The 27705-nt window shown below is 39.9% G+C and overlaps 2 protein-coding genes across 3 annotated transcripts; one reads left to right on the top strand and one right to left on the bottom strand.

Annotated features, from left to right (window-relative positions):
• The first annotated feature begins 19 nt into the window (after positions 1–19).
• On the top strand, positions 20–6382 carry LOC136440641 (dynein regulatory complex subunit 3-like). The gene is made up of 12 exons (XM_066436728.1): positions 20–117; positions 535–744; positions 1138–1254; positions 1604–1770; positions 2190–2336; positions 2635–2754; positions 3160–3272; positions 3580–3754; positions 4013–4144; positions 4411–4481; positions 4815–4938; positions 5359–6382. Exons 2-12 carry the CDS (start codon positions 585–587, stop codon positions 5599–5601), a joined length of 1569 nt encoding a protein of 522 aa, XP_066292825.1. The 5' UTR covers positions 20–117; positions 535–584; the 3' UTR covers positions 5602–6382.
• LOC136440638 (phospholipid-transporting ATPase ABCA3-like) lies at positions 6274–27705 on the bottom strand. 2 transcript variants are annotated; one of them, XM_066436712.1, is made up of 28 exons: positions 27535–27705; positions 26637–27046; positions 26291–26442; positions 24957–25107; positions 24237–24481; positions 23665–23781; positions 21448–21568; positions 20905–21078; positions 20168–20349; positions 19379–19543; positions 18653–18782; positions 18118–18272; positions 17564–17719; positions 17016–17226; positions 16468–16717; positions 15813–16051; positions 15381–15556; positions 14650–15113; positions 13858–14114; positions 13083–13232; positions 11962–12138; positions 11428–11575; positions 10945–11095; positions 10341–10541; positions 9628–9815; positions 8859–9029; positions 8330–8529; positions 6274–7957 (listed from the first exon to the last, which is right to left on the bottom strand). In XM_066436712.1, exons 2-28 carry the CDS (start codon positions 26929–26931, stop codon positions 7761–7763), a joined length of 5223 nt encoding a protein of 1740 aa, XP_066292809.1. In that variant the 5' UTR covers positions 26932–27046; positions 27535–27705; the 3' UTR covers positions 6274–7760. The 2 variants fall into 2 exon arrangements, with proteins under 2 accessions (XP_066292809.1, XP_066292810.1); XM_066436713.1 differs by having other exon boundaries at positions 15840–16051; positions 27535–27704.

Genomic DNA, 27705 nt, shown 5'->3' with positions numbered 1-27705 from the left:
GTTACCAGTTGCTAGACAACGGCGCCATTTTGAAACTTGTTTTGGTGGGTCGGAGAGCAGCGAACGGATTTGGGCAGAGTTTGACATATTATTGTCGCTCCAGTTGCTTTTTTACAGGTTTGACAGTGAATTTGTCTTTGTAGGGAATGTGGCCCTATATGAGATTGTGATCCAGGTATTTCTTACCATAATGAAAGACGTAGCTCTTCTCAAAATGGTTGTGGGGGAGGGGCGAGCCGTTGAACCAATGTGTTGTTTTGATTAATTACAAATTTAAATAAAGTTGCTACATGTATTTACATTGTGCCAAGACGTTGGGAGAAACCAAGGCTATTCTTATCAACCTGGCAATGTTTTCCATTGATAAGGCAATTGAGTTCCCTTTTTTATCAAACCACTGAAGATCGTTTAAGTACCATTAGACAGTTCAGTTACTGTAGCTGAATGCAAAGAAATCTGTATCACTGCTCAGATAAGAATGATTGCACAATTGTCACAATGTTGAAATTTCTTTATTCTCGAAATTCTTCGCAGGCGTTTAAGAATTTGTTGTAAACTAGTGCGGATCCGCGTACACCGCCACCATGAGCCGGCTGTACGACACGGTCGAGCCCGCGGTCATCGATGAGGAGATGCTGCAGAAGGCTGTGGAGGAGCAGGGTCCGAGGGATGAGGCTGGCCGCATCGCCAAACAGGAGGGCATCGACTTCGCAGATGTGCTGTCTCTCAGACTAGACTTCAAAAGTGAGCGTCTGTGTGAAAATTGATAGATTGATAGAATGTCTTTAATTCAGGTACATCGACCCAGCAAAGACATACATGCAAATAGAAAAAAATAAACATATAACAATCTATGATTCATTTCTAAAGAAAAGGTTCCTGTAGTGACAGTCAGATCTTAACAGACATTTTATGACTCTGTGATGTGTGATAAATATTCTATGTATAATTAAAAAAGGAATAACAACCTATGCCTATCTTCAAATGCATCTTTTGAATGCTGAACAAACAGTCTTTTGGTAACTTCTTAGACAATACATTTTAGAGCAGCGTAAGTGGAGTCAAACCTACATATTAATAAGAATTGAAAACACCCAAATTGATGTAACATGTTATCAAACAACCTTGAACCTACAGACATTCTGAAGATAGACAACCTGTGGAGGTTCACCAGTCTAACCAAGCTGCAAATGGACAACAACATTATAGAGAAGATTGAGGGGATGGATGCACTAGTCAACCTGGTCTGGCTGGGTCAGTATTTCGTCTGTTGTATTTGACCACTGTATATTAAACAAATATTCATGTATTAATTCCAACATCCAAGATAATAACAATAAGCTACAAGAAAAACTTGTTTCATCCACCAAGGAGGCAAGGCAAGATTTGTTGGTGCTTGAAAGATATACTAGAAAAGTTTTGAATGGGCAGGCCCTTTTCTCAGAAAAAAAGTTATTCAATTTTAGAGCAATTGTCCTTGTAGCATTCTTTTAAACTGCACATATTACAAGTAATTATAATTATTTCTTAGCAGAAATCCTATGATGGTACCATGATATATTGTCCCACAGAACATCCTTTGTTCTTGTCTCATATTGTGTAGACCTCTCCTTCAACAACATTGAGGTGATTGAGGGTCTGGACAAGCTGACAAAGATTCGAGACCTGACCCTGTACAACAACAAGATCTCCTGCATAGAGAACATGGACGCCCTGGTGGACCTGCACGTTCTGTCTGTGGGCAACAATGAGCTGGACCAGCTGGAAAATGTATTTTTTACAAATCAACAGAATAACATTAAAATGTTTAAGTTTGAAAAAGTAATAAAAAGTAAATTTGCTTGCATTCACTTTGAAAAAAGTGAAAAAAGTAAGTTTGCCTGCATTCCATTCCATTCACATACCATTTGTTATATAAAGTCTTGACAATAATAGTGTACTTTCCAAGTGCTCAGTGGCTTAAACATGTCTTATCTATGCCAGGAATTTGTCTCAGGAATAATGCAGTATATGAACATTTGCATTTTGAATTCTAAGCATTAGTGACAAAACTTGTTCCAGCTAATCTCAGTCTTCAAACAAAGCCATATCACAATGATGCTAGTGTTTCATTGTAATACATACCATCTGTTTTTATCGTCATTTCATCCTGTTAAAACCAGAATTTTGTTAATTTTGTTATCATCCAGCTGATCTACCTGAGAAGATTCAAACAGCTGAAGACTCTGAACCTGAGTGGGAATCCTTTCTGCGATGATCCCAACTTCAAACACTACGTCATCGCCTACCTACCGACCCTGCAGTTCCTGGACTACAGGCTGATCGATGAAAACACCGTAAGTTAGAATGATACAGGTGGTTGAACAAATTAATGGCCAATCAGAGATAATCATTTCACTTACTTGCAAAAGAAGGGTATGATATTGTTTTCATAATTTCTTTTTTTTTCAAGTTATGTAATTCAATACACTTAGACAAAAAGTAGATTTCAGGCATAGGATGCATTCATAGACCTAAAGAAATCACATGAACAGCAGAGACCAATCATAATGAGTAGCTTAAAAAAAATCATGTGGTTAGTTCTGAGTTGACCAATCAAAATCATCTTACATGTATGTTATTTTTTTATTACAGAGGGCAGCAGCCAACGAGCAGTACACATACCCCATCCAGCAGCTGGAGCACAATGAGGAACAAGCAAGGAAGAGGATTGAGGACCAGGAGGCCAAGGAGGCAGAATTCAACTTGCACAAGGTTAGAGGAACATTATGCTTCATATACATGTGCTTACACTTGAAAAGTACAAGTGTAACTGTGTAACTGCTTCCACAGATCAGAGAAAAATGAATTAATTTTATTATCATTATTCTTGTCGTATGTAAGTTCTCAGCAAGTAACATCATACACAAAGTAGCATGCTGTTAAACGTTTGTGTTTTAACTTGTTAGACTCAAAGACGTACATGAGTGCACAATCATGCACAGCACTAAAGAGTACATCTTTGTACTTTCTTTGTGATTCATTCTCAATAGGAAGGACACAATGTCAAAGTTTATTTGAACCTTTTGAAGTGTTTGTATTGACTGTCTTCTTTGTAGTCTTTAAGAACAGCAGATGTTTCAGCACTCTAACAGTTCTCCCATCTCTATCCCCCTTTAGGGTGCCTATGTGGAGAACTTGAATGGTTCTGCTCTGTTTGACTCCATGTTCGCTGATGACACTGAGGGACCCAAACTGGCTCTACTCCCAGGGGTGGATGAACTTCTCACTGGATATCCTTTACTACTGTGAACTTTAGAACTCGATCATGTACATATCAACTAATTAGGGCAGGAATATCAGTTCTAATCAAAGGGAGGGAAGTGAAAGGACCCTCTTGTGCATAAGATGGGTTCAAGGAAAGTACACAAAATACAGGTTATATAGTTAAAGCGAGATTTAATGTGAGATTAAAAAAAAGGCCTCAATTTTTTAAAGAGGGCATTGCCACTGTTTCTGTTAAGAGAAGTTTGTAAAGCACTTTCTAGCAGATAAAATGGGATCATCTTTCATTGGGTTGTTCCTTAATTCTTGCCCCACCTACAAAGACAAGTACACGGCGATCTGCCAGCAGATATTTGAGTACGGTCTGAAGGAACACCAGAGACGCGGGGATGAAGTCAGCGGCTTCCAGACTGCCGTGGACGAAGCTAAGGAGGACAACAGAAACATGGGCATGAGGAAGATCAATGATTTCAATGAGTATCGGAGAAAGGTACATTCAGCAAAATAGTTCTGTTTTTCTCACTCCAGTATAAAGAGTGAACTAACTACTCAAATTAAGATTTAAATGTAGCTGGCTTGTGTGAAGTCTTTTTTGCGGGTTGATGTTTTGTCTGTACCAAATGTGCATCAAAATCTTCTTTGTCACACCAGCTGTAATTGGATAGGTTGCAAGTATAATTGTGGGCAGTCAAGAAATGTATTGCTTTTCCTGACAAACTGACTGATTACTGTGATTGTCTCCCTGTAGATGTTCGCTGAGCTGGCACAGAGTAGTGACCAAGGGCACATTGACACCTCTCTGGAGCAGCACAACAAGGAGATTGACAAGTTGTGGGACAGCCTCATGGCCTTGGAGATGCAACTGGTGGACCAGTTAGAGGTATGAAACTACTATTATATAGAAAGCTAAGCACAGTGTTTCTGTATCTCTCTTTGGAACATCATGCTACTGCCACCCAAACTGGCTATTCAAACTAGCTATCATTTTTCTTCTTTATCTTTGTGAGATTAAATAATGTTGTACAAATGTATGAACAATATTCACACTTATTGTCAGTTGCAAGGCTATCTAAGGCCATAAGGATAACAAAACATTCTTGTAGAGCTGTGCTTTTTTTCAAACAATGTTGCTTTGTGCCCTCTCAGGATACCATCAAGGAGTTTGAGCGGAACATGGCTGATATGGTCTCTACCTTCGTGGAGAATGTTCAAGCACTATATCCTTTCATTGACCTGGTTATACCATATATATCTAGAGTCTGCATTTTTACAAATCTCTGTCTGTGTTGTCTACTGTGGTAATGGTCATCTATGAAGTGAATTTACATGAAACAATTGTTCAAAAACCTTGTTTAATAAGTGTAAAAAACTTGTCTTGATACAAATCACAGAACAGTCCAAATCTTATCCAGTTACTCGAGTAACTACAACTGGTATTTGGCGTATCTTATTACCTGTATGTCTAACCTTCAGTGACAATTCACAGCACTATATGTTTTTCTGTACATGATATTAAAACTACAATGTAGCTTTCCTTAACATAAGCTTACGATCTCTCAGTGTCGTGACCTTGAGAACACACACAATGAGAAGCTGCTGGAGGTTGCCATAGTAACCCTGGAGAAGATGGTGAAGAATGAGCTGGATGATGAACTACCTGATGATGTCAGAATGGTAGGACCTCTTTTTCAAACATAAAATTAGAAAAGAAGACAATCTAGAATATTTCATTAAATTTGACTCACTTAAGTACATCTCCAATTAGTAAAGATTTTCTATGATATAGTACTTGAACAACAGACACCATACTTGAAGGGTAACACTATCATTTTTGAAATAGTTAGCCATAGCCGATGCTGTACATGTAGGCCTGATGTGCTTTACCATGGGCAATATTGACCGACGGAGGCCGTACAAGAACTTGCAAGTAAATGTGACTTCATATCTAATGTTAGACTTATGACATTGCACAATGTCAGACACCTGGAATAGGGACTGGAAATCAAAGAAGATGCCTCAAGCCAATCATAAAACATGTGCATCACTAAGGCAGAGGATATCAGAAAAAGATTCATTGATGACTTTTCTCTCCAGCTCTTTGTGGACAAAGACACCATCACAAACGCAGTTGGTGCATCGCATGACCTCCACCTGCTGAAGATCGACAACAAGGAAGATGACATCATCACTCGGGCCAACAACTGGCTGGCTGCGCTGATGGAGCGCGTACACAACGAGGAGGAGGTTAAACGCAACCGTCTCCGCGTGTCCGAGGTCAACAACTTCATCGACCATCTCAGGGAGGAGGTGGAGACGTTTGAAATCCAGGCAGCATAGATGGAATAGAAATATTGGTCTGTTTGTACATGTAGATGTGGTAATGTTATCTTTACTATGCACAGTTTAAGCTCTTCCAATTATAAACTGGTGATGTTGACCCTGTAAATAAGCCTGCTTTATATTTATCAAATTCCGTCAATCTTGATATCTGTTTATCAGATTCCAATTGGCTGTGTGGACAAACTTAACATTGCCTGGGATTATTTTCCCCTCATATGGGATATGGAGGCATAACTTAAGTCAACCACTTTATTGAGTCAGGCTACACTGTGTTCGTTTGCTACAAATAGTGAGTCACATTTGGGATACATGTACATGATGCACTGTAACACTTGACTACTGGTTTGTTATCCGAATAGGAGACCTAAAAATCTTGTAACTATTATAGAAAGAACTTTTCTGTATGCTTGCAGGTAGAAAATGTGGAGTTTGTAAAGTAGCTAAGTTACTGAAGAGTATGCTAGCTGTCTCCCTAGAGTTTTCCCCAGAGAGCACTGTTAATAAAACATCAATAAAGACATTCCATCCCTTGTCCTAATGTATTCTAGCAATGTCAGCTGAGGCAATATTTAGGTCCCTTGACATGGTCTGGTTGCATGAACATCATTAAAACTAGGAATGTCTGATCCCTAAATTACAAAATGATTCCACAGACAAAATAAGGTGTGTATTTCACCTGTTGGTTTATTTACGTGCTGTGATATAAACTCCCAAATATTCTAAACAAGACACAATTTGTACATCTTTGTCATTAAATCTTTTCCAGATATTTTTATCACATATTTTCCATTCAATTTCTTTATTTACATCTTAAAATAAGCCTCACCAGGAGACTATGCATTTTAAATGTGTACATCTGTAGTAAGTCATTTGATTTTCTTACATGACTGTTAACAATATAAACAACAATTTTAGATATAGATACATTATAATAATATTTCTATCTATTCAGGGCAGGCTACATGCACGAATGTACGTAGTTGCAGGTCACAATGTTATTTGATTTACAATTAAGTTTTGAAAAGTTGATTTTCATAAAATGTAATAGCAGCTGTAAAGCAATTTGAGATGAGAATGGGGGAAAGTTCAATTTTGACTTTTAAGTTAAACATACAACTAAGTAAAACATGACACATCACCAAAGACTAGACTGTTACAACTGTTGAAAAAGCCTGACGTGTACATTTCAGTTAACCCTTAAAAGATGCCTTTCTTTCAAGTAAACTGCACTATATGGACAAGCAAAACGATCTACGGTCAAGTGTTGCATTTTGTTGTTGCTTAGCAAATGAAGTAAACAATTAAAAAAAACTTTTTTTGGAAACATTAGTTCTGTCAAGTTGAACTCATACTGCAATCATATGATATTCTGAATTGAAATATTACATAGGGACTAAAATAAGATAGACAATATCAAAATTCTGATTACACACAAGTTAAAAGCTTTTACTGTTACAGCATATGATAAAGTAAGATTAAAGGGTCAACATTAAATCTCTTTGTGATTGTGCAACAATTTCATTTTTATGCTCGCACTCCAAGATCTATATTGCAGACATTACATCTGACAAGTGCTCAATGCAATCATTTTATGATAGAAAACTCTTCAGGGTTCAGTGAAAGTAAATTATATATTTCAAGTTATAGTTTTTGTGTGCATCTTTATATCTCTACGGCATTGGGAGTGACCCCCGCCCGCCCAGACAGATTAGCTCGCTCGGGGTGTTGGTTTACGGCCTTGGACTAAATTAGCTTGCCATCCACGTAGGCAGCGGCGAAAGTAGGGTGGCAGCGGAAGTAGAGTGGGAGCGGAAGTGGAAAGGCAGCTAAGTAGACAGGCTATCAGAAACGGTTCAATAAAGCAGACTGGGCCCGGTAAAACACCCCTAAGCCGACCCCCAGAGACCGGGCCCAGGCTACTTCTGTACCAGTTATTCACCACTGATGATAGTACACAAAACACGGCCATTTGTTCATCTAAGCACAAAATATTCCACTGCCATCATTTTCTTTTGATTGAAATAGATCACTGGCTGAGAAGATAGTTCACTGAGATAAGAATAGTTGAAAGTCAAAAAATTCTATCTAAAAGTGTAATGAGAATAATAGTGGTGTTTCTTCATGCTTCAGTTTTGATTTCATCATCATTCAGTCTGCTACTCATCTGTCTGTCTCTGCCACTTGGCAAAGTTGAGGAACACCTGTTCCAGCGAGGTCTGGCTGACCAGGTAGTCCTCGATGTTAAACCTGGTCTTGGCCCGTTCCATGGTGCCAAACACATGGGCCCAAGTCAGGGAGCGGTCCTTGACGTGGTAGTGAACCATACCGTAGTGCTCGTCCTTCAGGATACTCCCTATAGTGGGGAGGGGGGGGAGATAATGTCAGTCAGAAAATTAATGTCAAAATCATTCAGAGTAATGTGATGATGTACTAGTATGAAGGAAGGATATATTTTTCATTCTTAGACAAAAAGTGAATTTAAGTCAAAACAGCTTAAATTGAGATTGATTAAGAAAAAACAAACATTTGTAATTGTATGATTATGATGAGTATAAAAATGTGGACCTTTACATCTGTGAAACTTATTCCTAGCATTGATAATAAAATTAAAATCACAGTGCTTTGGAGATGGAGATTCTGAGGAAAGTCGAACTCTATCTTTGGGATAACGTTAAGTATAACAATTGATAACAAGAACGAACAAAAATGACAAAAATATCAGTACCTGGGAAGTTCTCCTCTATGAAGTCTTTAAGTGGCAAGATGTTCTGTCTCTCCTCCTCAGGAGTGTTACAGGCCACCTTGGCGATGAGCATGTACCCCTCTCCAAACCTGGACTTCAGGTGCTGGGTGCTGCCCAGACACTTGAACTGTCCGTTCACCATGATGGCAAGACAGGTGCAGAGGGCTTCACACTCCTCCATACTGCAAGGAGTGTGGTGTACAGAGTGAGTCTTTTTAACAAAGTAAAATTCCTGATCTCAATCTCAACGCTGACAGCATCCTGTCAGGTATTAACTGACAGCCCAGTTGCTAAGCTGAGGACTGGGACTCATGCATAAAAAAATAACAAAAGGCTGCTACAAATATTGACAACTTATACATTTAAGATTGTTTAAAAATGAGACCTAAACATGATGTACAAAGGTCACCTGGTGGAAGTGTTAAAATTCTACTGCAATCAACAGTGTATGGTGGTATGTTATGCCAAAAGGCTGTTTACACCATTGGCTATTATTGGCTTCCAAACTCACCTGTGAGAAGTGATGACGATACACCTGCCGGCCTGGCGCACCTGGCACAGGGAGTCCCATAGCATCCTCCTGGCCACAGGGTCCATCCCCGTGGTGGGCTCGTCCAGAAACACGATGGGAGGGTCTCCCACCAGCGCAATGGCAGTGCTCAACTTCCTCTTGTTGCCACCACTGGAACATGGTGAGAAACATATTAGTACATGTAACTTCACATGTTAGTAATCCGAGTATCCCAGGAAAAGGATTCACAATCTACATTTGTACCTGTCGCTATTAAGCAGTGATGTTACCAAAGATTATTTTATTTATCATCACAGTAAATGGGTGTTGTAGTGCATCCAGTTCTGTCTATGATATACTGCAGACTTCTATCCTATACTAATATTTCAACTCTCAAAGTGTCATTATCATTATGCTGCATGTAATCTATTCGGCCCATGTCTTCCAACTTCAACGTCAGGGTGATTAGATCAGCTCTTCAAATATTTATTAATGTACATGTGCTTTTAAAATCAGCCTTCCCATTCATTTGGAAATCAGATACTGATCTACTTAACACTGTGAGGATTGATCATTGTAAAATAGACTAGCTACATCATAACATCTACTAACATAATTCCACCATCTAATTCTGCCATCTTGAAAAGATACATCCAAACAGATCTCCAACCCAACGTCCCAGTGGGAATACCTGGGGGGTACTGCACTAGAGATATCTCAAGCCCACTGTAACCTGTCGGTTAATGTTAATGGAGGTTATGTATATGACCTATAAGCCTTGGTCAGCTTGTCGGCATGTTCCTCTATCATCAGTGCCTGCAGGAGGTCGTCCACCACAGGTTTGATGTTGTCCTCAGGCACGCCCCTGAGCCGAGCGAACATGTACAGGGTCTCCCTGCCGGTCATCTGGTCAATCAGGGCATCAAACTGCGGGCAGTAGCCTATCAGCTGCTGGACCTGTGGGTAAGCAGTGTAAGTTGTAAATCATAGAGTTTGAATAAAGGTTCATATGTGGTTGTAATTGACACTGTAGAGAGTTTGTATGCTATTTCTGTACACAAAGTTAAGTGCTTACCATTCACAAGCTTTGGATCAGTCCTCTGATCCTTTTTAAGTTGAAATGACCCAAAGCCTAAGTCACATAACCTTAATGGAAGTGTGATGTTGTTCACAATTTCTCTCCAGATTGCATTTATATTTGTCCCATTCTAAGGTGTCTATCAAAAGAATTTGGGCCTGTCCCAGGAGCAAATCAGTGTCACTTATTCAATAAATAATATGTGCATATGAGGTAATTGGCCCAAGCTACAATGTACAACAGGTCAAAACTGAACCACTACTTCAGCAGGTCAAAACTGAACAGGTGTTTGGTCCTTACAAAAAAATGATTAGCAGGAGAAGTGACATACTGTTCATCCTCCATTGATGGTTCATGTCAAAAATGTCACAACAACTTGTCTAAAAAGGAATATTCAGTATTACCCTTTTGATGTCGTCCTTGATGTTGTGACCTGCCACGTACGCCGTTCCCGCCGTGATGGTCTCGTCGCCCGTCAGCATCTTGAACGTGGTAGTCTTCCCCGCCCCGTTGATTCCCAGCAGCCCAAAGGTCTCCCCAAGCGGAATCCCCAGGGAGGACCCTTCTACTGCAACAAGTGGCTCTGAGCTGTACTCATTGTAAATCTGGAAATGTATGGTCATGATAGATATACTACTAACACTTAGACCTTCGACATTAAAAATGTCGTACAGATTTACAATTGGTTTTAGATTTATTATCGGTTATATGTATTTTCACTATAACATGTTGAACCTGTATTTTCAGGTCGGATCATACAATACTGAAGTAAGGTTTTTCCCTATGATGGGAATTGAATAGTTCAAAAGATGGGGCAAACAACGTTAAATAAATATTTCAAATATCTTTCAGGTTGCTTGGCCTTTGGCATGAGCTTGTTTTACAAAACTCCATTAAATTGAACTACATGTATGTCATATGCTTTTTAATTCCAATGCAATAGCACAGTGTACTTAAGGCATTGCATGGGAAGAAGAGTACTTAGTCTTAGTAACGATTAATTCCAACCTTCCTGAGTTCCTTCAGAATGAGGGCATCTGTTGAGAAGAGCTGCCTGAGGGGTGTGTTGTTGATGCGGGTCCGTTCCCTAGCAACATCTTCATCATCCTGGATATTGTACTTTCCATCTGAACTGATAAGAGTTGGTGTCTTCTTGGGTCTGGTAACACAGAAAAATCATGCAGTGAGTTGCATACTTCAAGGATTTGTACAAAAAGCAGATAATAAATTCCACCTCAAATGTAGCATTCCACCTTATCTGTGACAACGGTTCCTGGAAATAGACCAATTACATACCCCGCCCACCTCCATCAAAAGTTAGAAATGAAAGATAAAAACATAAGAATGTAAATATTTGACAGACATGCAACAACTGTCATTGGTTGAACCGCTAATTAATATTGCTATGGACAATCAGGATCGATCTATATAGCCTGAAAATTATGTAAATGTAAAAGTTAGGCTTGATGACTAATGATGAGAATTCCCTACCTAATGAAGTACCAGAACTGCCTCAGTAGGTTGGATTCCACCAGGAACAGGAGACCGAAGAAGAAGACCCCCTCCCACGCCATGAACACCAGGAAGCGACCGATACCGTTCCTCTCCCACTGTAGGTAGTTGGTGGTCCAAGTCACATCTGTCAGGACAAAGATTATTCAAATATAGGTTATAGTATATAAAGCCTTCACAGAATGACTGTTGCTATTCGTTTCAAGTGACTACTGTATAAAATATTTCAAAGGTTGCTGTCAACATGAAAAATATATTCACTATGGAAAGGATGTCTATAACACATGGATGTCAGCAACATGCCACATATGAAGTTACAGTGTACTCTACTGATTGATTGTTGTAAGTTTAACCTAGTATCAATTGTATGCAAATAAGTACTACCACAAGACAGTCTAGTAATTGGTCTCATTAGGAATAAGTTGAAAGAGAGGTGTGCAAAATACAATTTAGAGTATAGGATGTCAAAAGAATGAAATAGCAATAGAACCACCTGTGGAGTGAGTTACTTACTAAAGTCTTTGCAAATGGCCTCAGTGATGGGATTTTGAGTGCACAGAGACACAACCTGGTAGTTACTCCCAAAGTCTGCAATGGCCTGGCCTAGGCAGTAGTTGGGTAGGACAGAGAAGCCCCAGGACAGACCTTTGGAGATGTCTTCCAAGTCCAGGCCAGGAATGGCAAGGATTCCTGGATAAAACAAAACAGGTGTGTTACCCAATAATATCACTTTAAAATCATTTGATCAATAAAACCTCCTTGATTTGATGTAGGGCAAGCCAAATAAATTTTCAAAATTTTTAAAAGTTCTGCACAGATGATTGATGCTGGCTTGCATAAAGCAAAGAGCAAAGTTACTAAACCCGAATGCTGGCCATGTTATGATTCTTTTTACTTGTGTAACAGACAAAGTTGAACCAACTTTCCAACTTAGTCAGTGACTTTGTGTTTTTAGCCCATTGGGCATGAACATGCTTACATGTATTTGTTTCTTTGATTGTTTTTTTGTATTGCATACCCAGTAATTCGCCTTACCAGGTTTGTACTTAAGATTACAACCCGCATCATTCGGAAAGATTTACTTGATTCACTCACACCGTGATGGATCCCTACTCTTATCGACACATGTGATACATGCAATAAAGATCACTGTCATTGTCATTCAATGCTAAGTATGATATACTGTCAACTAACTCCACCCATGAAACCCATGGTTCTACACTAGTGCTGCGTACCTTAACGTGACATCAGGTATAGGTACAGGTACAGAGGTTTATGTGTTTTTCTGAACTTCAATAATGACAGAAACATAAACAAACTATTTACAACTTGTCAGTCTCTTTATTCAAAGAACATACATGTAGCTAGGTTTCCTACCGCCATATTCCCTTGGCCTTGCTATCAAAACTCCCAGTTTAGTTACGCTGTTCCAAGGTATCCCTTTGGTCACGTTTGGTGTTGCATGAGGCCACGAGGTCATCAGGAGATAAGTCACAAAATAAGCACATACTTGGTGTAAATCCATATCGGTACAGTACTGGTACTTCATGATCTGGTATTTTGGACCTGTACCTAATCAATTTTTACGGTACAGTTACCGGTACGCACTATTCAACACTCAGTCTGGTACTCACCCACAGCCAGCATGGTGGCCACCCCCGCTATGATGTTGAACATGGTGAGACGTACGAAGCCAGTGGAGGGGACAGTGAAGAGGAAGGATGCCAGGTACATCATGGGGATCATGGCCCAGCCGTACAGGAAGAACAGCAGCAAAATCATGGCTGGAACAAAAACAAGGAAAGATGTCTAAATCATCAACTGTCTCAGGTCTCTTAGAAGATATCTCAAAATTACTGTACAACTTAAAAAATTTGTAAATAACTTAAAATTTTTAGATTTGCTTTCAGAGATTTAAGTTTAGAGACGACAGTGATTGTCATGAACAGTTTTTGCCATAATGGTAGACAGTGACGTCATCAAACAATTCTATTTTGCCATTGGATGAAAATTGCTATTAGACATACATGTTACAACATGACAGTGATGTCATCAAACAATTCTATTGATGTCTAAATTATTAATTGTCTGAGGACTTAGAAGATATCTCAAAATTAAGGTACAACTTAAAAGTTTGTAAATAACTTAAAATTTTTAGATTTGCTCTAAGTTAAGTTTAGATACGACAGTGATGTCATTAACACTTTTAGTTTACCATAATAATAGACAGTGATGTCATCAAACAATTCTATTTTGCCATTAGATTTTACCCAAAAGCATTCATGTTGTACAAATGTATGGTATGTTAGAGAATCCCCAAACATCAAAATATGACTCAATGTTTAACAAAAGAAACATTCTTAAAACACCTGAAAACACATTTTTCTTCTATTGTAATGTCTTACTCACCCACTCTCCCATCTTCCACATACGCCTTCACGTCAAATCCCCACAACAGAATCAGGATCAGCAGACAGGGAACCATGAAGTTCATGATGTCCCAAGCAAAGGTGGAGAACCAGAACGTCAAGCTGTGAACACCACTCACAAACTGGATGTGCTTGGCCTTGGTGGCACGCTCACGCACGATGAAGAGGACGAAGCTTGCAGCCAGGGAGGACATCCCAAACACCATGTTGAAGGCAATGGCAAAGGCTGTGATCCCTCTGGAGGAGAAGAATTGTCATATCATCCACTGACACCTTTCACACAAAGGGTATTCTGCAACCATTACAAAGTTATGGCTAGCAAGGTTATCACAATTCAATTTTTCTACTTTTGTAACATACTGTAAATGCAGAGATGTTCGTGCGGTGGTTTTATTTTCGTGGTTTTTGTGGTGAACTCTTTACTGCGACCTTAAACCACAGCAAAAAGCCACTCCATTGTGTTACGGAGTGTTACTGTAGTGCTGATAACTATTGTTGATCAACCCACTGCAAACACTCCATTTTCTCCCTACCACGAAATCAAATCCCCACGAACATTTCTGCATTTACAGTATTAGATATGTTCAATCCACGGCAAGTGCTTTACATCAGTAACAAGACTTCATAAAAATGTTTGCTTAACTCTTTTTTCTGTCTTTAATTGACACATTTTATCAAATCAAGTATAGTCACAAACCTAACGTTCCCAACTACATTTACTGGAATAATCTGCAGTCGTTAAGGCTAAATCAGAACAGGACAAGAAACTAACGTGGAGAGTTGGTCCGTGGCTGTGTCCTGTACTGTCCTGGGCATCGGGTGGTTGATCGTCTTCACTGAGAAACTCTCTCCCAACAAATACTTCAGAATGGCGTTGTCCAGCGTCACCAGAGTCTGTGCTGGTGTATGGTACGGCATGTTGTTGAAGAGCGCTGTCGCTTTTATATTACCAGTTGCGGAGTTATTCTCACTCTGAAATGAGCTTGCAACAAGCACGCTGTGATACACGTAGTCATTTCTCTTCCTTCTCAAGTCCACCAGGTATTCAGTCATGTTGGGTGGTTTGTCCCAGATGGAAGAGTCGCTGATGTTTGAGGGTGTGGTGGGGGTTCCGGCAAACTGTGATGCGTAGAGTTGAGCGAGCCCCATCGTTGCGTTACTCGGATTGATGCCAGCGGTGAAGGGAGATTCGTTTGGACCGTACGGTGCAGTTGTCAGGTTCAAAGGTGGGGAATCCTGTGGAGAAACAACAATCATACAAAACCTGTTATCAAGCTGGCAATGATGTGGCCTTCTTCCTATACTTACAAAAATAAGGATGAACAAAAATTTAACCCCATCCGTCCCCAAAATTCAAATTTCTTGGTATGAAATTGATGAAAGTGTAAGCTTATAATGACAAATTCAAAAACAAAAACTGACAACATTGGCTCCCAAACAATGAGCGGGACAGGAAAAAATCTAAAGCTAGAGACAGCCCTGGCTATGCGCCTGTGTACAGACCTGTGGTCCAGGATATGTCTTAGCTACGATGAGTGAGAAGGCTGTGTAGAGAAGGGGGATGCCAAACTGGATGACGAAGACCCAGATGTTCCTCCAGGAGTGCAGCATGTGCTTCAAGAACATGGCGTAGAACTGCTGCATGTACAGCCGTGTGCCTGTGTTCCTCTTCAGATTACCTGAGTCGGTAGGAAAGGGGAGGACCTTAAGTATAAATGGCAATAGTTATGAGTGTGTTAGAACATCATTATAAAGTGCCGTCTGAAGTTTCTTGTGAATTTTTGGCTCAGTTATCTACTCCACAGACAAGAGAAGTAAAGAAAACTGCATCTTTTCTAATTACTCCTGGTATATTATTCTGCATGCAAGAGACATTAGGAACTCTAGTCTACAGAAGGCATGCAAAAGCCTACCACCACCACCACGTGCACTCACCAGGAGTTAAGGATGAGTCAAACTCACCAAGAGGCAACAACTGGGCCTCAATGTCGTCTTCCCCTAGGGGGGTAGGGACAGAGCCATTGATCATGGCGGACCCATTTGCAGCAGCGGGGACCGCCGTGCCGTTAGCCACAGGGGAGACGGTAGGGGAGGGGGAACAGGACATGCTGTCATAGCTCTCTGTGACTCTGTGAAGGTGCTTGTCAATGTCAGGATCCGAGTCCCCTCCAACCCTGTAGCAGTGCAAAATCACAACATTTAGTGAGTCAGGAACACATGGCAACATGCATGTATTCTAAGACTTACTCCAGCTACAGGAATTGCGTATGGAAATGACTCATATTCATTCCTATCAGTGTGCATGTCCGTATAGTTTCTTAAAGACTAATACATAGTAAGTACTGTAAGTGTAAACCATGGAAATCTTTTTGTGGTTTTATTTTTGTGCACAGTAATTCACAACATTGTGAATACGACTCCCTTCTATGCCTACTCACAGTACTTTAGAATTGTTTCCACAGCAAATTTGAAACATTGTAAAAAGACTAATTTTCCCCGCTACCGACAAATAAAACCACTGCAAAAGTTTCACAATTTGTAGCTAATGATGAAACTAAATGGAAATTCAAAGACAACTATCATCCCTTACTTCAGGAACACCTCCTCCATAGTTGTAATGGATGCTCCATAACCATCGATGCCAAGTTCCTCTTTCCTCTCCTCGATCTCTGTAAAAAGAGCCTCGAACTTAGCTGAGCTCTCCGTGGGAAGGATGTAGGACAGTTCCGCGCCCACATTACTCTCCATCTTGGCGTGAGGAATGTGGGCTTTGACGACCTTCGACACAGCTGACACATGGCAGCTTGGTTGCTTGACTATGACCATGTGATAGCCAACACCTGGATTGTAAAACAAGGACAGACGTGAGTTAAAACCAACCAATTTTATAAAATTTTCAAAAGTCAGCTGATGACAAAGTTCAGTTGTTTCAGACAAAAACAGTTCATGAACAAGAAATACAATAAACTGACATGTTGTAAGAAACATCACTGTCATGTTTGTAATGTTTTTCATTTACCTTCCAACCAGAAAAAGCAGATGGTGATAAGTAAGACATAATTCACAGGAGAAAAAAAGTGAAGGGTACATTGTGGAACAGACAGTACATACTAAGTCTTTTGAGTACTTGGTACATACCATACTTGTTCTTGAGGAAGAGACTGGATCCGCAGCACCTGAGCGTGCCGCCGGACATGATGGCGATCCTGTCCCCCAGCAGGTCGGCCTCGTCCATGTGGTGGGTGGTGAGGAGGATAGTCCGGTTGCGCCGGTGGTTCTGCAGCAGATCCCACGTGGCCCTGCGCGCCGCGGGGTCCATCCCGGAAGTCGGCTCATCTAGCAACACGATCTGTAGGAGTAGGATGTACGTAAGATGCTGTAACAAATGCTTAGTTGGCTATTATGTATTACTGAGTGATTAACTCTTATTCTCAGGATGAATCAGGAAGATGGAGTTGTGTGAAAATGTTGGTGTCCATTCCTTTCCAGATCAATAATGTTTCAGAGAATATTTTCCTCAGCTTATCTTGTTCTTTCTTAACCAATTTTTCACATCATACAAAACCCCTCTCTAAAAATAATTTCAAAATAACATTGAATTCACAGTATAGCTTAGGAAGAAAAACAATGCATATCAGAAGCATATGACTTAACTTTTTACATGTCAACTATGCTGTTGAACTGACCTTGGAGTTTGCACACAGCGCGATACCAACGGACAGTTTTCTCTTCATGCCCCCAGACAGCGCGCTGGTCTTGACGTGTCGTTTATCCTCCAGCTTCATGGCAGCAATCATCTTGTTAATCTCATCTTGAACTTTGTCATGAGAAAAGCCCTTCAGCTGCAAGAGAGTGAAAAATTTAAGTTCAGGAGTGCAATTCTTGCGACCTGTTCTTTTGATGATAAGTATACTAAATCTGCAAATACAATATAAATATTGTACCTGTACAAAAATGTATGGTATAATGTAAATCAAATCTTGCAAAGTTTTCTATGATAAATGTCTCTTTTGCATGAAAAGATTATGAACTTCTCCTGATTCAGGTAATTATCCTGGTAAGTAAACAAAAGAAACACTATAGCTAATCTGTCAACTTCAATACTACATACCACCAAAATGGAAAATGACACCATAGGTAGGAAATACAGGTGCAAGCCTCTCTTATGACAGTGGAATGCATTTATTTATGAAAGTCCCATAACTTGAAACTAGTTTACTTGCAACTAAAAAATTATCACCTTGGCAAAGAAGTAGAGATGCTCTTCCACAGTCAGGTCATCGTACAGAATGTCGTGCTGCGGACACAGGCCCAGGCTCTGCCGGATGGACGGCATGTTGTACCTGATGTCGTAGCCGTTAACCAGCGCAGTGCCTCCGCTTGGGGGGAACAGACCTGGAAGATAAAATCATTTTTCATTTGGTCAGCATCAAGGTTGACTAAATCTGTCTTACAAGCTAGAGTTCTTTCATCAGTCAGTGGACATCTTAAAATGAAAGAGTCACAATTTGGTGAATGACAGTCAGTGTGAAATGGGACACATTTATAGCAGTAATCAATGCCATTTAGGAAAATGTTAAAATGGACACACTTAAATCTACTTCTACTTGATGTCTACATATACATGTATAGTGATATGTCTAGACCATGTTAACTCCTGTTCAATTACAAACAATTTCAAATGCATGAAAGCAGTTTTCCTCGTAGTTTCTTTTGGCTCTAACAAATTTTTGTTGATAGAATAAGAAATCAGAGCTCTGAGTCCAGTACCCCACCTGTAAGCATGGACATGGTTGTTGTCTTCCCTGCTCCGTTGTGCCCCAGCAGCGCTGTAATCTGCCCCTCGTACATGTCCATGGTGATCCCTCCAACAGCAGTCTTCTTCTTCTTACCTGTCCCAAAGGTCTGAAATGACACGAGTGGGGGAAAAAATTGAAATTGACTTCAACATGGAATTTTACGCTCAACTCTCACTTCATCAATCATAAAATCATGCCTGCCATCATCATAATTTGAAATTTGCCGTCCACAAAAGCACAAACTCCGTATTATCTAGCGTACAATGATAATACATGAAATCAATTTCGTTGGCCTAATTCAAGAGGTGCTCCTTTTACTTTCTATAAGATATGTAAGTATTATTGAAAGCTGTAATGAATAAATAAGGCAATTTACTCAAGAAACCTCTTGATAATGTAGCAATATATTTAAATTTCATAAACATGATAAATCACATGAAACCACCATAGCAATGAAAAGAAAATTGTTAGTTAATGAAAGTGAAAATCTAAAGCTAATAACGCTTTCAGCACCAGGGACAGGTAAGGTACAAAGTGTTGGGCAGGTTCTTATTAGACATCCTTTTAGGCTTTATGTTTTTGTGTCCAGTTTTTGTATCTATTTCTCTATATCTTTATCTGTAGACTGAGATAGAGCTTATTAATGTATACAAGCAATTAGAAAACATAGAAGAGTTACTAATAATCTGTCACAAAGCTTACCTTCCTAAGGTTCCTGATCCTGACCCCGGCTTTGAGATTAGCTGGGTTTATCTCAAAATACTCCCCCTGGTTATCACTGTGTTTTTCTCCAGACAGAAGAGGCGTGGTCTCGTTGTCGTCCTCATCAACAAAGTCAGACTTGTTGGAGCCACACCAGTAAGAACGCTGCATGGGGGTAGGACAGATGTTAACGGAGGTTAACTAAAAGACTTGTGAACTAGACGTTAATGGTTATATGATGGAATTTAGGGCTGAATTTGGACTTGGCAATATCTGATAAAAACAGCATTTCAACACACAGTTTCTGGTCCTCCATAGAAGTTCTAAAACTGTTATGTATCAGATCTGTGCTTTTTTTCCAACTTCCTCAGGTGCAAGTACAGTCATGTCCAGTTGATTAAGCTTTTCTATGGACTACATACATTTCATATACATGTATATTACTCAGGAGTAGATATTAAAACTAAGATTTCCACCTCCTTCTTTTCCTTCTAATCATAATGTGCCCATGTCTATGAGACTATGAGCCACTCAACATTGTCATTGTTCTAATTTCTTTTCCAGGACTACCGCCCAAACCTTTCAAAATGGATTAGTCCTTATCATACAAGTGAATATCTACAACTGTTACATACTGTAACATTTGTTAACAAAGGACTACCAAGACAGCAACATCTGACAGGTTAAGGGAAATCCGAGGTAAACAGAGTTTTCAGCACCAAGGACAAGTAAAATGACTGTGTTGATTCCTCTATATCATTTAACATTTAATCAACGTGCAGGACTCACCAGTACAGGGAAGTACCAGGGCTGAGGCACTCCGTAGTCACCAGGAAATACAGCCTCTATGTACCAGGCAACCATACAGTACAGCACACTGTCCAGTATCAGCATCAGGAACACATGCAGCATGGTGAAGTCATCGTCCACAGACACGCCTGTGTTGATCGTTGACCACTGCACGCCTGCGCCTGAGAGAATGAACAGATAAAACAGAAAGTGTTAGCTGGTCATCTTGTATTGTGTGAAGTAGTGCCTCCGCTTCTGAACTGGAAGGTAGAGGGTTTAAATCCCACCTGTCGTTACCAACTCAATGTGAACATATTTAGAACAGTCATCATCCTTGGGGCGGGCTAACGTTTTTAACCGGTGGTCTGCTGTTCATAGTGCTTTAATTGAAATAGCTGGAATATTTCAAATTAACATAAAACCTGTCCACGTTGCATATAGTGTCTATCAAAACAAGACCATAATAAATTATTCACCAACATGATAAATCAAAAGAATGTTATTAAAAGTTGAGTTTGCTCAAGTCCGTGCAATAGCTATATAATTCTGTTTGAAAAAATATGGAGTAACTAATAATGGTAACAACTGCAGTTGAAGTCTGGCCTGGAGTCTAGCCATGTTGGCTTTGGTCCGCTCCCAATGTCCTTAAGTTGTTGGGAGCGGGCCAAAGCTAACAAGGCTGGACTCCAGGCTAGTTGAAGCGTTGTTATTTAAGCTGTCTGAATGTTCTAGTTTACCTGTCCCCTCGAACATGCCGATGACCTGGCCCCCCATGGCCATGCCGGTGTTACTGAGGAGGCAGGACGCCATCTTCTGGTGCCAGGTCATCTGGTCGTACAGGTTCGTGATGAAGTAGAACGGAACGAACGTCATGAAGTACAGGACGCCTGCCACGATTGACCCAGTGTTTGCTGAAAAAAAAAATCAGACAAAAACTACTGATTGCAAAGCAGAATTCGATACAAAACAAATCTAACTTGTCTTAAATTGATTCTTTTCATGTATGTAGTGATATTTCTGGTCTCTTCAAAAAAGAAAGTACTGATAAATTCATCCTATTGGTAGGTACATTTAGATCTGTATTGGAAGCCAGAAAAGACCTTGTGTCTAATTGGGTTAAAATAACTAAAGAAATGAGAAGAAATGAGAACGAATGCAAAATAACACTCCAATTGCAGTTTCCTGAATACATTTGATGATCTACGTAAGAGGTATGTTAAAGTTATAGAGCAAACTCACAAAGCAACCAACATAATGACACAAAAAAGCTCTTAACTAACCTTTTGAGAAGAAGACAGAGATGGCAAAACAGAAGCAAATCGTGGAGATGGCAAACAACGTCAGGTAGACCAATATGATGCTAGGATCAGTCTGTTGGACTACCCTTCCCTGTGGCCAGAACTAAAAAAAATGGAAAAAATAGGAATCTCAATTAAACATTTTCTAGACGACATTATCATTCCACTTTTGGGCTTCCCAACGTATCAGTCAGCTTAGCTCTAGGACCTCCTTATAGACAGTATGACAAAAATGCACAATTCCTACAATGCAACTCAGCAATAAACCAGTCTGAGAGTACAAGGTGCAAATTCCCATTTGTCAAAGTAGCATAAATGAACATATCAAAAGGTGTCATTTGAGGACATTTCTAGTTACCAAGAAATACAGTTAGCTTTGCCTCCCCTTGAAGATTTTGAAGTGCTTACAGTAACTGTTGTGTTCTTTGTCTGTATCTTTTTGTCAGTCAAAATAGCACACACAAAATACTGTAGGCTAAAGAAGTTAAGATCAACATCTCAAATCAGCCAGATCACTTCCACATTTTAAACAACTATATAATGTCCACTGCCTCTCTGCCAAACATTGATATGCAAATTCCGTTCTAGTCCTTTCTTTTCTGATGTTATTCTATTTTTTCTATGTTAACGGGGGGCGCCCTACCATCGCACGCGCCCTAACATCGCACATATTTTTTACTGATCTTATTTTGCATAAGTACGCCGTGTTTGTGTCCAATGACTATGCTGATAAGGAAGGTAAATAACCCAAGTTCATGCACATAATTGTCATTTACATTCAAAACATATGTGTGCATATTCATTTCTTGTTTTGTCGAAAAGTAGTATTTTGACAATAATGATGGTAGTGCTAAGTAGAGGGTCACTGCGTAGCTAGACGGCCTGGCACCTAAATATACAACCTGTGCCAAGCAGATACATAAGTCACACAGCTATCATACACATAAGAAAAATTACTTCATAAAACACTAAAAATTTGGGTCTTTAAGTGTTTGTTGAGAAGAAAACCGACCAAAGAAAAACAACGTAAACATAGCTGTCGTCTGACGACGTAGTTTTCCCGCCATTTTTTTTGGGCCGCGATGGTGGCGGAACGATTCAACGCACAGTTTTGTTACGCTCTAACATGTGATTGGTACCGTCTATGAAAAGGAAACTGAATACAGAGATGCCGAATATATTTCCCAATAAGTAGACGGAGTATTGTTGATGTAAGCGGTGTCGTTTTTTCGTAATGATTTCGTAAGTCGGGCCGCATTCAATACGTACGTCGGGCCGCGTAGTAGCCTATTTCCCGTGGGATGCGCTAGATATAGTCCTTCTCACATGACGTGAGAAGTGCACACAGTCAAAATTTTCCGGTCAAAAGAAAGCTAGAATATAGCGGACTTCAAGCCTTATTTACATTTCCCTAACTTCATCACAAACTTCCGAAGAGAGCAAAATTACCAAAGCGTAATAAGTTAGGCACACTATCTGGCGTAGCACTAAATCAGAAGGTACATTCGCGAAGATGTCTCACAGCGTCTTCCGCATGTAACGCGGAGCATGAAGGGCCCATGAACAGTATGAATACATTTCTTGTCCAAGTATGGTCTTTAGATGAATGTGTTAAAAATCCATTCATTAAAACATGACCATTCTCTGGCAACCAGCAATGGAGCGCCGTGAGTTCCAGCGCGTAAAAAAACGTCCGATGTTTGGTCACCCCCCGTTATATTGTTGTTTTCTACATTTTGTTATTTGAAAACAGTTGTAACAAGTTAGTATTTCGAAGCATTTAGTTAAATTTACCTTGTATTATTATTTGATTACAGTTTCTGTTATTTTTGTTATCCTATGTATTCAAGTTTGAACAATGTGGGGATTGCCCCCCAGGGCACATTGAAAAACGCCATTACAGGCGATATGTAACCCCCAGGTAAATGAAATAAAATAAACAAACAAACAAACAGATGGACAGATTTTCCATGTCTGATGAGAAAGACCTCACCTTGACACAGATGAGTATGGTGAACAGGGCCATGAGAAAGACCTCACCTTGACACAGACGAGTATGGTGAACAGGGCCATGGATTTTCCATGTCTGATGAGAAAGACCTCACCTTAACACAGATGAGTATGGTGAACAGGGCCATGAGAAAGACCTCACCTTGACACAGACGAGTATGGTGAACAGGGCCATGAGAAAGACCTCACCTTGACACAGATGAGTATGGTGAACAGGGCCATGGTGATCATCAGGAACAGGAACTCCTTCACAAACCAGGAGATCCAGTGGAGATAGCCGTTCAGACCCATCATCTTCATCGACTCCTGCATGGAGGGTTCACAAATTTGTCAAAGTTTGTTTATTTTCCATGACAATATATCACTGCAGCTCAATGTATACAAGGAAAAGTGAGGCGATACACATAGTGAGAGAACAGTTGATGATAATATTGTCAAACTAATATATTTCCACCAGGTTACATATATATATCTGCCACCCTGAAAAATGTGTCTTTGAGATTACCAGTGCAATGTCCTCCAGTACAATGCACTCTTACATATTAACACTTAAGATGGTTTGCAGGTGCTGCACTAGAAATCTCCAAAACACACAAGTAACCTGGCATATGTATGTTACTGGAAGCTATCATTATCAGCTGTGGTCATCTATGATATATGAGTTCAACTTCAAGCTGGTAACAATGATTATTTTTCTTTAGGAAAAAAAACCTACATTCATCTGTCACAAAAATCAACATAACGAGGTTTCCTCCTCGTACCTTGAGTTTGCGTTCCTTCTCGTGTACAAGGATCTTGACGATGTTTAAGACGGTGTAGACAAAGCTCAGCATTAAGACCTGCCCCAGCTGCTGCTGAATCACCAACACGAACCTGTCGTCCACGTAAGGGGGGTAAGGGAATCGCTGCATTCGGATATCAATACTGCTGGTGTTTGCACCACGAGCCTCAGCCAGGGAAATATCAACAGTGTGTTGGATGGCCAGGAAACCTTCTCTGTAGTAGCCTGGGTGGAAAAAAGAATGTTAGAAAATGTTAAGGGGAAGAGCAAAAAGAGGTTATGACTGTAATCTTGTGTTTTCAGCAACCACGCAACCTCAAGCTTTGCACGAAAAAGAATTTCAGCAATTCTTAATCAAGCATAATACAAGTGTGAGGTGCACACGTATGAATTGGTATTGGAGCATTCTTGGATACAGATTTTTAAATTTATTGTACAGTATCATTAAGTTATGGCCCAAAAGATTTGCAAGTATGCATAACCAATGTACATAAGAAAAGAAGAAAATCTAGATGGTACATGTATCAGCATTTCTTTACTTGGTACATCATGTAATGTTATGTCAATAAAGAGGAAGTTGTAGCCTGGAAGGTCCTGTAGCAGGGCAATATATGTTGCGATGTTCATTGTCACAAATCTTTTATCTTGCTATATCATGTATATATGTTGATAAAGTGACTACTAGTAGATGTATTTTTACCTGGGGACCCTCCCTCCACGTCATCCTTGTTCCTTGGTCCGACAGTCTGGAGGAACTTGAACATGTACTGAGTTTTCCAGTCCTTGTCTTGGTTGAACATGTTGACCATTGGTCCCTCATTGCCAGCTCGGGGACTGTACCTCAGACGAATCTGCATCAAAAACATTTGCATTCAGAGACACAAATTACTACAACACACTACCAGCTGACATAAGGCATGTATCAATGCCACAGCAGTTTAACGTGGCCTTGAGATGCATGCCTCATGTAATTTATTGACATCTGAAATCTACAACTTTTGAACTTTATTGATTTTGACCCTGGAATGGCTATGACTTTGAGTTACGGACAACAATTGTCTTGAGATAAAATGAATTAATAAATTTGCTCAGACTTTATACATGTACATGTACTAGTATGGTTGTATAGATATAATCCCAACAGAAAATAAAATAAATGTGTTACGTGTGTGAAATTTGATGACAATGTGTAACTTGTTTTTTCTTGTTGTTTGTTTGAACTTAGCCTCCTCCCTCGTGACCCAGGTTCCATTAAAAGTGGCCTGCAGGACAATTCTAATTCCTCGTGAATAATTAAATTCACAAACAAACAAAGAAACTGGTTTTCAGCTTCTGAAAGTGTTGAGAAAGCTCCATGTGGCTAAACTTTAACCACATTGTTTATCAACTGTGTGGTGTTACTGACGCAGCTTATGTACTGTGAGGACCTTTGGAACTAAGCTAATTAGATTTTTGCACTAAAAGGGAAGTCAGTGACCTATATTCAAATGATCTTTGAAATCAAATTGTTAATAAGTACAGTTTATTTTTGAAAAAAGACCTGTTTTTGGAATGTGTCTGTCACTTGTCAAGAACAAAGGCTGAAGCTATTGGTGCAGATTTAACCAACCTGACCTTTGTACTGAAAATGGCTTCCTTTAGTTTTTATCTTAAAGTGTGAAATCGACAACATCCCTTCGCCATTGTCCACTGTGAGGTAACTGCTGATTGGTTGGTTAAATTAGGACAAAAGGACAGTAACAAATCTGGAAAAGTTTTGACTGGACGTCGCAAACCACCTTAGGAAGCACCAATAAGTGCACTTCTACCCCTGAACGCTTTACCCGGATCAAGGGGTGTAGTGCGCAAACAAGAACAAGAAGAACAAGAACTGGAAACCTGCCCCTGCTGGAGATATATCCTATTACGTACATGAAATAACATGAGCGATATTTGTAAGTCGGAAAAATCTAGTATTGCTGGACCTGGATGGTTTCTACATAATACCATTGACTATATTAATAAGAGTCCAGTATCTTAATGCACATATCTCACCTTGTAAATAATATCGTCGGGTATGGTTGTTTCGTCTGGAAAGTTGTTGATAAAAGCGACCCCTCCAAGCACTTTTGTCTGCAGTTCTGCCTCTTTCTCCATCGCGTTGTGGACATACGTCTCTAAAAACGTTTCGTTCTTGAATCCTCGAACTGTGTTTGGGAAAAAAAGAAACATCTGTATTCTGATTTACTTCTTAGGTAAGCTTACTGAAGCAACTGAAGCTCTAAGTTTAGATGTTATGGCCAAAAATTACAGTCATAAATGACAAACACATTGAAAGGAAATGACCACTAGATCCGAAACGCAAGGTGAAAAAGATGCACATGGAAGTATTGGTACTAACCTTGTACTTGTAGCCTGGCTGCCACGATGTCCATGACAGTCTTGACTGCAGTGTTGTTAGGTGAATATGCTACCTCCCATGGGCCAAAGAGATCATCTGGTAGTTTATCGATGGTAAATTCGGGATAATATATCGGAGTTGTCTGCGTGGTCGACTGGACGTCACGGCGGACAAACACCAGGATCAAGGCGAACAGCGCCGGCAGTCCGATCTCGAAAATTGTGACAATCTTTTTCCTCTTCTGAAGAAGGTAGTTCTTCCACAGAAGAAGCTTGAACTGTGTCCAAGCCTGCATTGTTATTTTTTGTGCTACTTACTTGTGCTTCAGTAGTCCTAAGTCAGAAAGTTGACAGTCTAAGTGGCAAAACTTGGCACTCAGCTATCTATTGGTACCTTACTGGACTCCGATCCTGTAAAACACAGCAATGAGAATTAGAATGATACAACGTACAACATACATTCATATACCTTATAATGTTACCCCTATAAAGGTTTACTTACTTATTTACTACTTACCTTCAGGCTTCACATTACCTCGGTTAAATCCCCCCAATATTCAATGATATAATGCATAACTGGTCCTGGGTAATGGTTCTTACCATGTACTATAGTGAATACATTGGTTGCAACATTATCTAGAACAGAATTGAGTGTTTTCAAGATATGAAAAAGTCCCTCACATCACGAGAGTATGTAAACTAACTAACTTAGCTTAATGTTACTATATATTCCTCAATGCAAATTTGTAATCTCTTACTATAAAAGTATCACCAGCAGCAATAGGGGTGTGATCAATGTACATTCTTGTTACTCCAGTGATAAAGACTTAAGTGCACAAATGTATATGATCTGATTGCAAAGAGTTAAGCAACGAAATAACAGTAAAACCTGTGCTTACCTGTTCACCGGTTGTGCACCATTGTCTTAAGGTGTGTGACACCTTGGCTGACGTAACAAAGGGGCACCTCACAGTTACAGAAACCCCTCGTGACTACCTTAGGCCGCAATCTTAGGTTACACAAGGCTAATGTTGACCCAGTCGATCGTTCACCTGTGTTTTAAGCACGTG

The sequence above is a fragment of the Branchiostoma lanceolatum genome, chromosome 8, assembly GCF_035083965.1.
Source record: "Branchiostoma lanceolatum isolate klBraLanc5 chromosome 8, klBraLanc5.hap2, whole genome shotgun sequence".
Lineage (NCBI taxonomy): Eukaryota > Metazoa > Chordata > Leptocardii > Amphioxiformes > Branchiostomatidae > Branchiostoma > Branchiostoma lanceolatum.
The sequence above is the reverse complement of the archived record's forward strand: the minus strand, read 5'-3'. Positions and strand labels throughout refer to the sequence as shown.

Bases quoted from the DNA above. Each gene is read 5' to 3' on its own strand.
- LOC136440641 (XM_066436728.1), top strand. From the start codon at position 585: ATGAGCCGGCTGTACGACACGGTCGAGCCCGCGGTCATCGATGAGGAG. The intron at 1,255-1,603 runs GTCAGTATTTCG...CATATTGTGTAG, and splicing joins AGTCAACCTGGTCTGGCTGG to ACCTCTCCTTCAACAACATT. The intron at 3,273-3,579 runs ATATCCTTTACT...TTCTTGCCCCAC, and splicing joins GTGGATGAACTTCTCACTGG to CTACAAAGACAAGTACACGG.
- LOC136440638 (XM_066436712.1), bottom strand. From the start codon at position 26,931: ATGCAGGCTTGGACACAGTTCAAGCTTCTTCTGTGGAAGAACTACCTT. The intron at 17,227-17,563 runs GTCAGTTCAACA...CTACTCCTACAG, and splicing joins CGCTGTGTGCAAACTCCAAG to ATCGTGTTGCTAGATGAGCC. The intron at 12,139-13,082 runs GTGAGTACCAGA...TGTTTTATCCAG, and splicing joins GGCCACCATGCTGGCTGTGG to GAATCCTTGCCATTCCTGGC.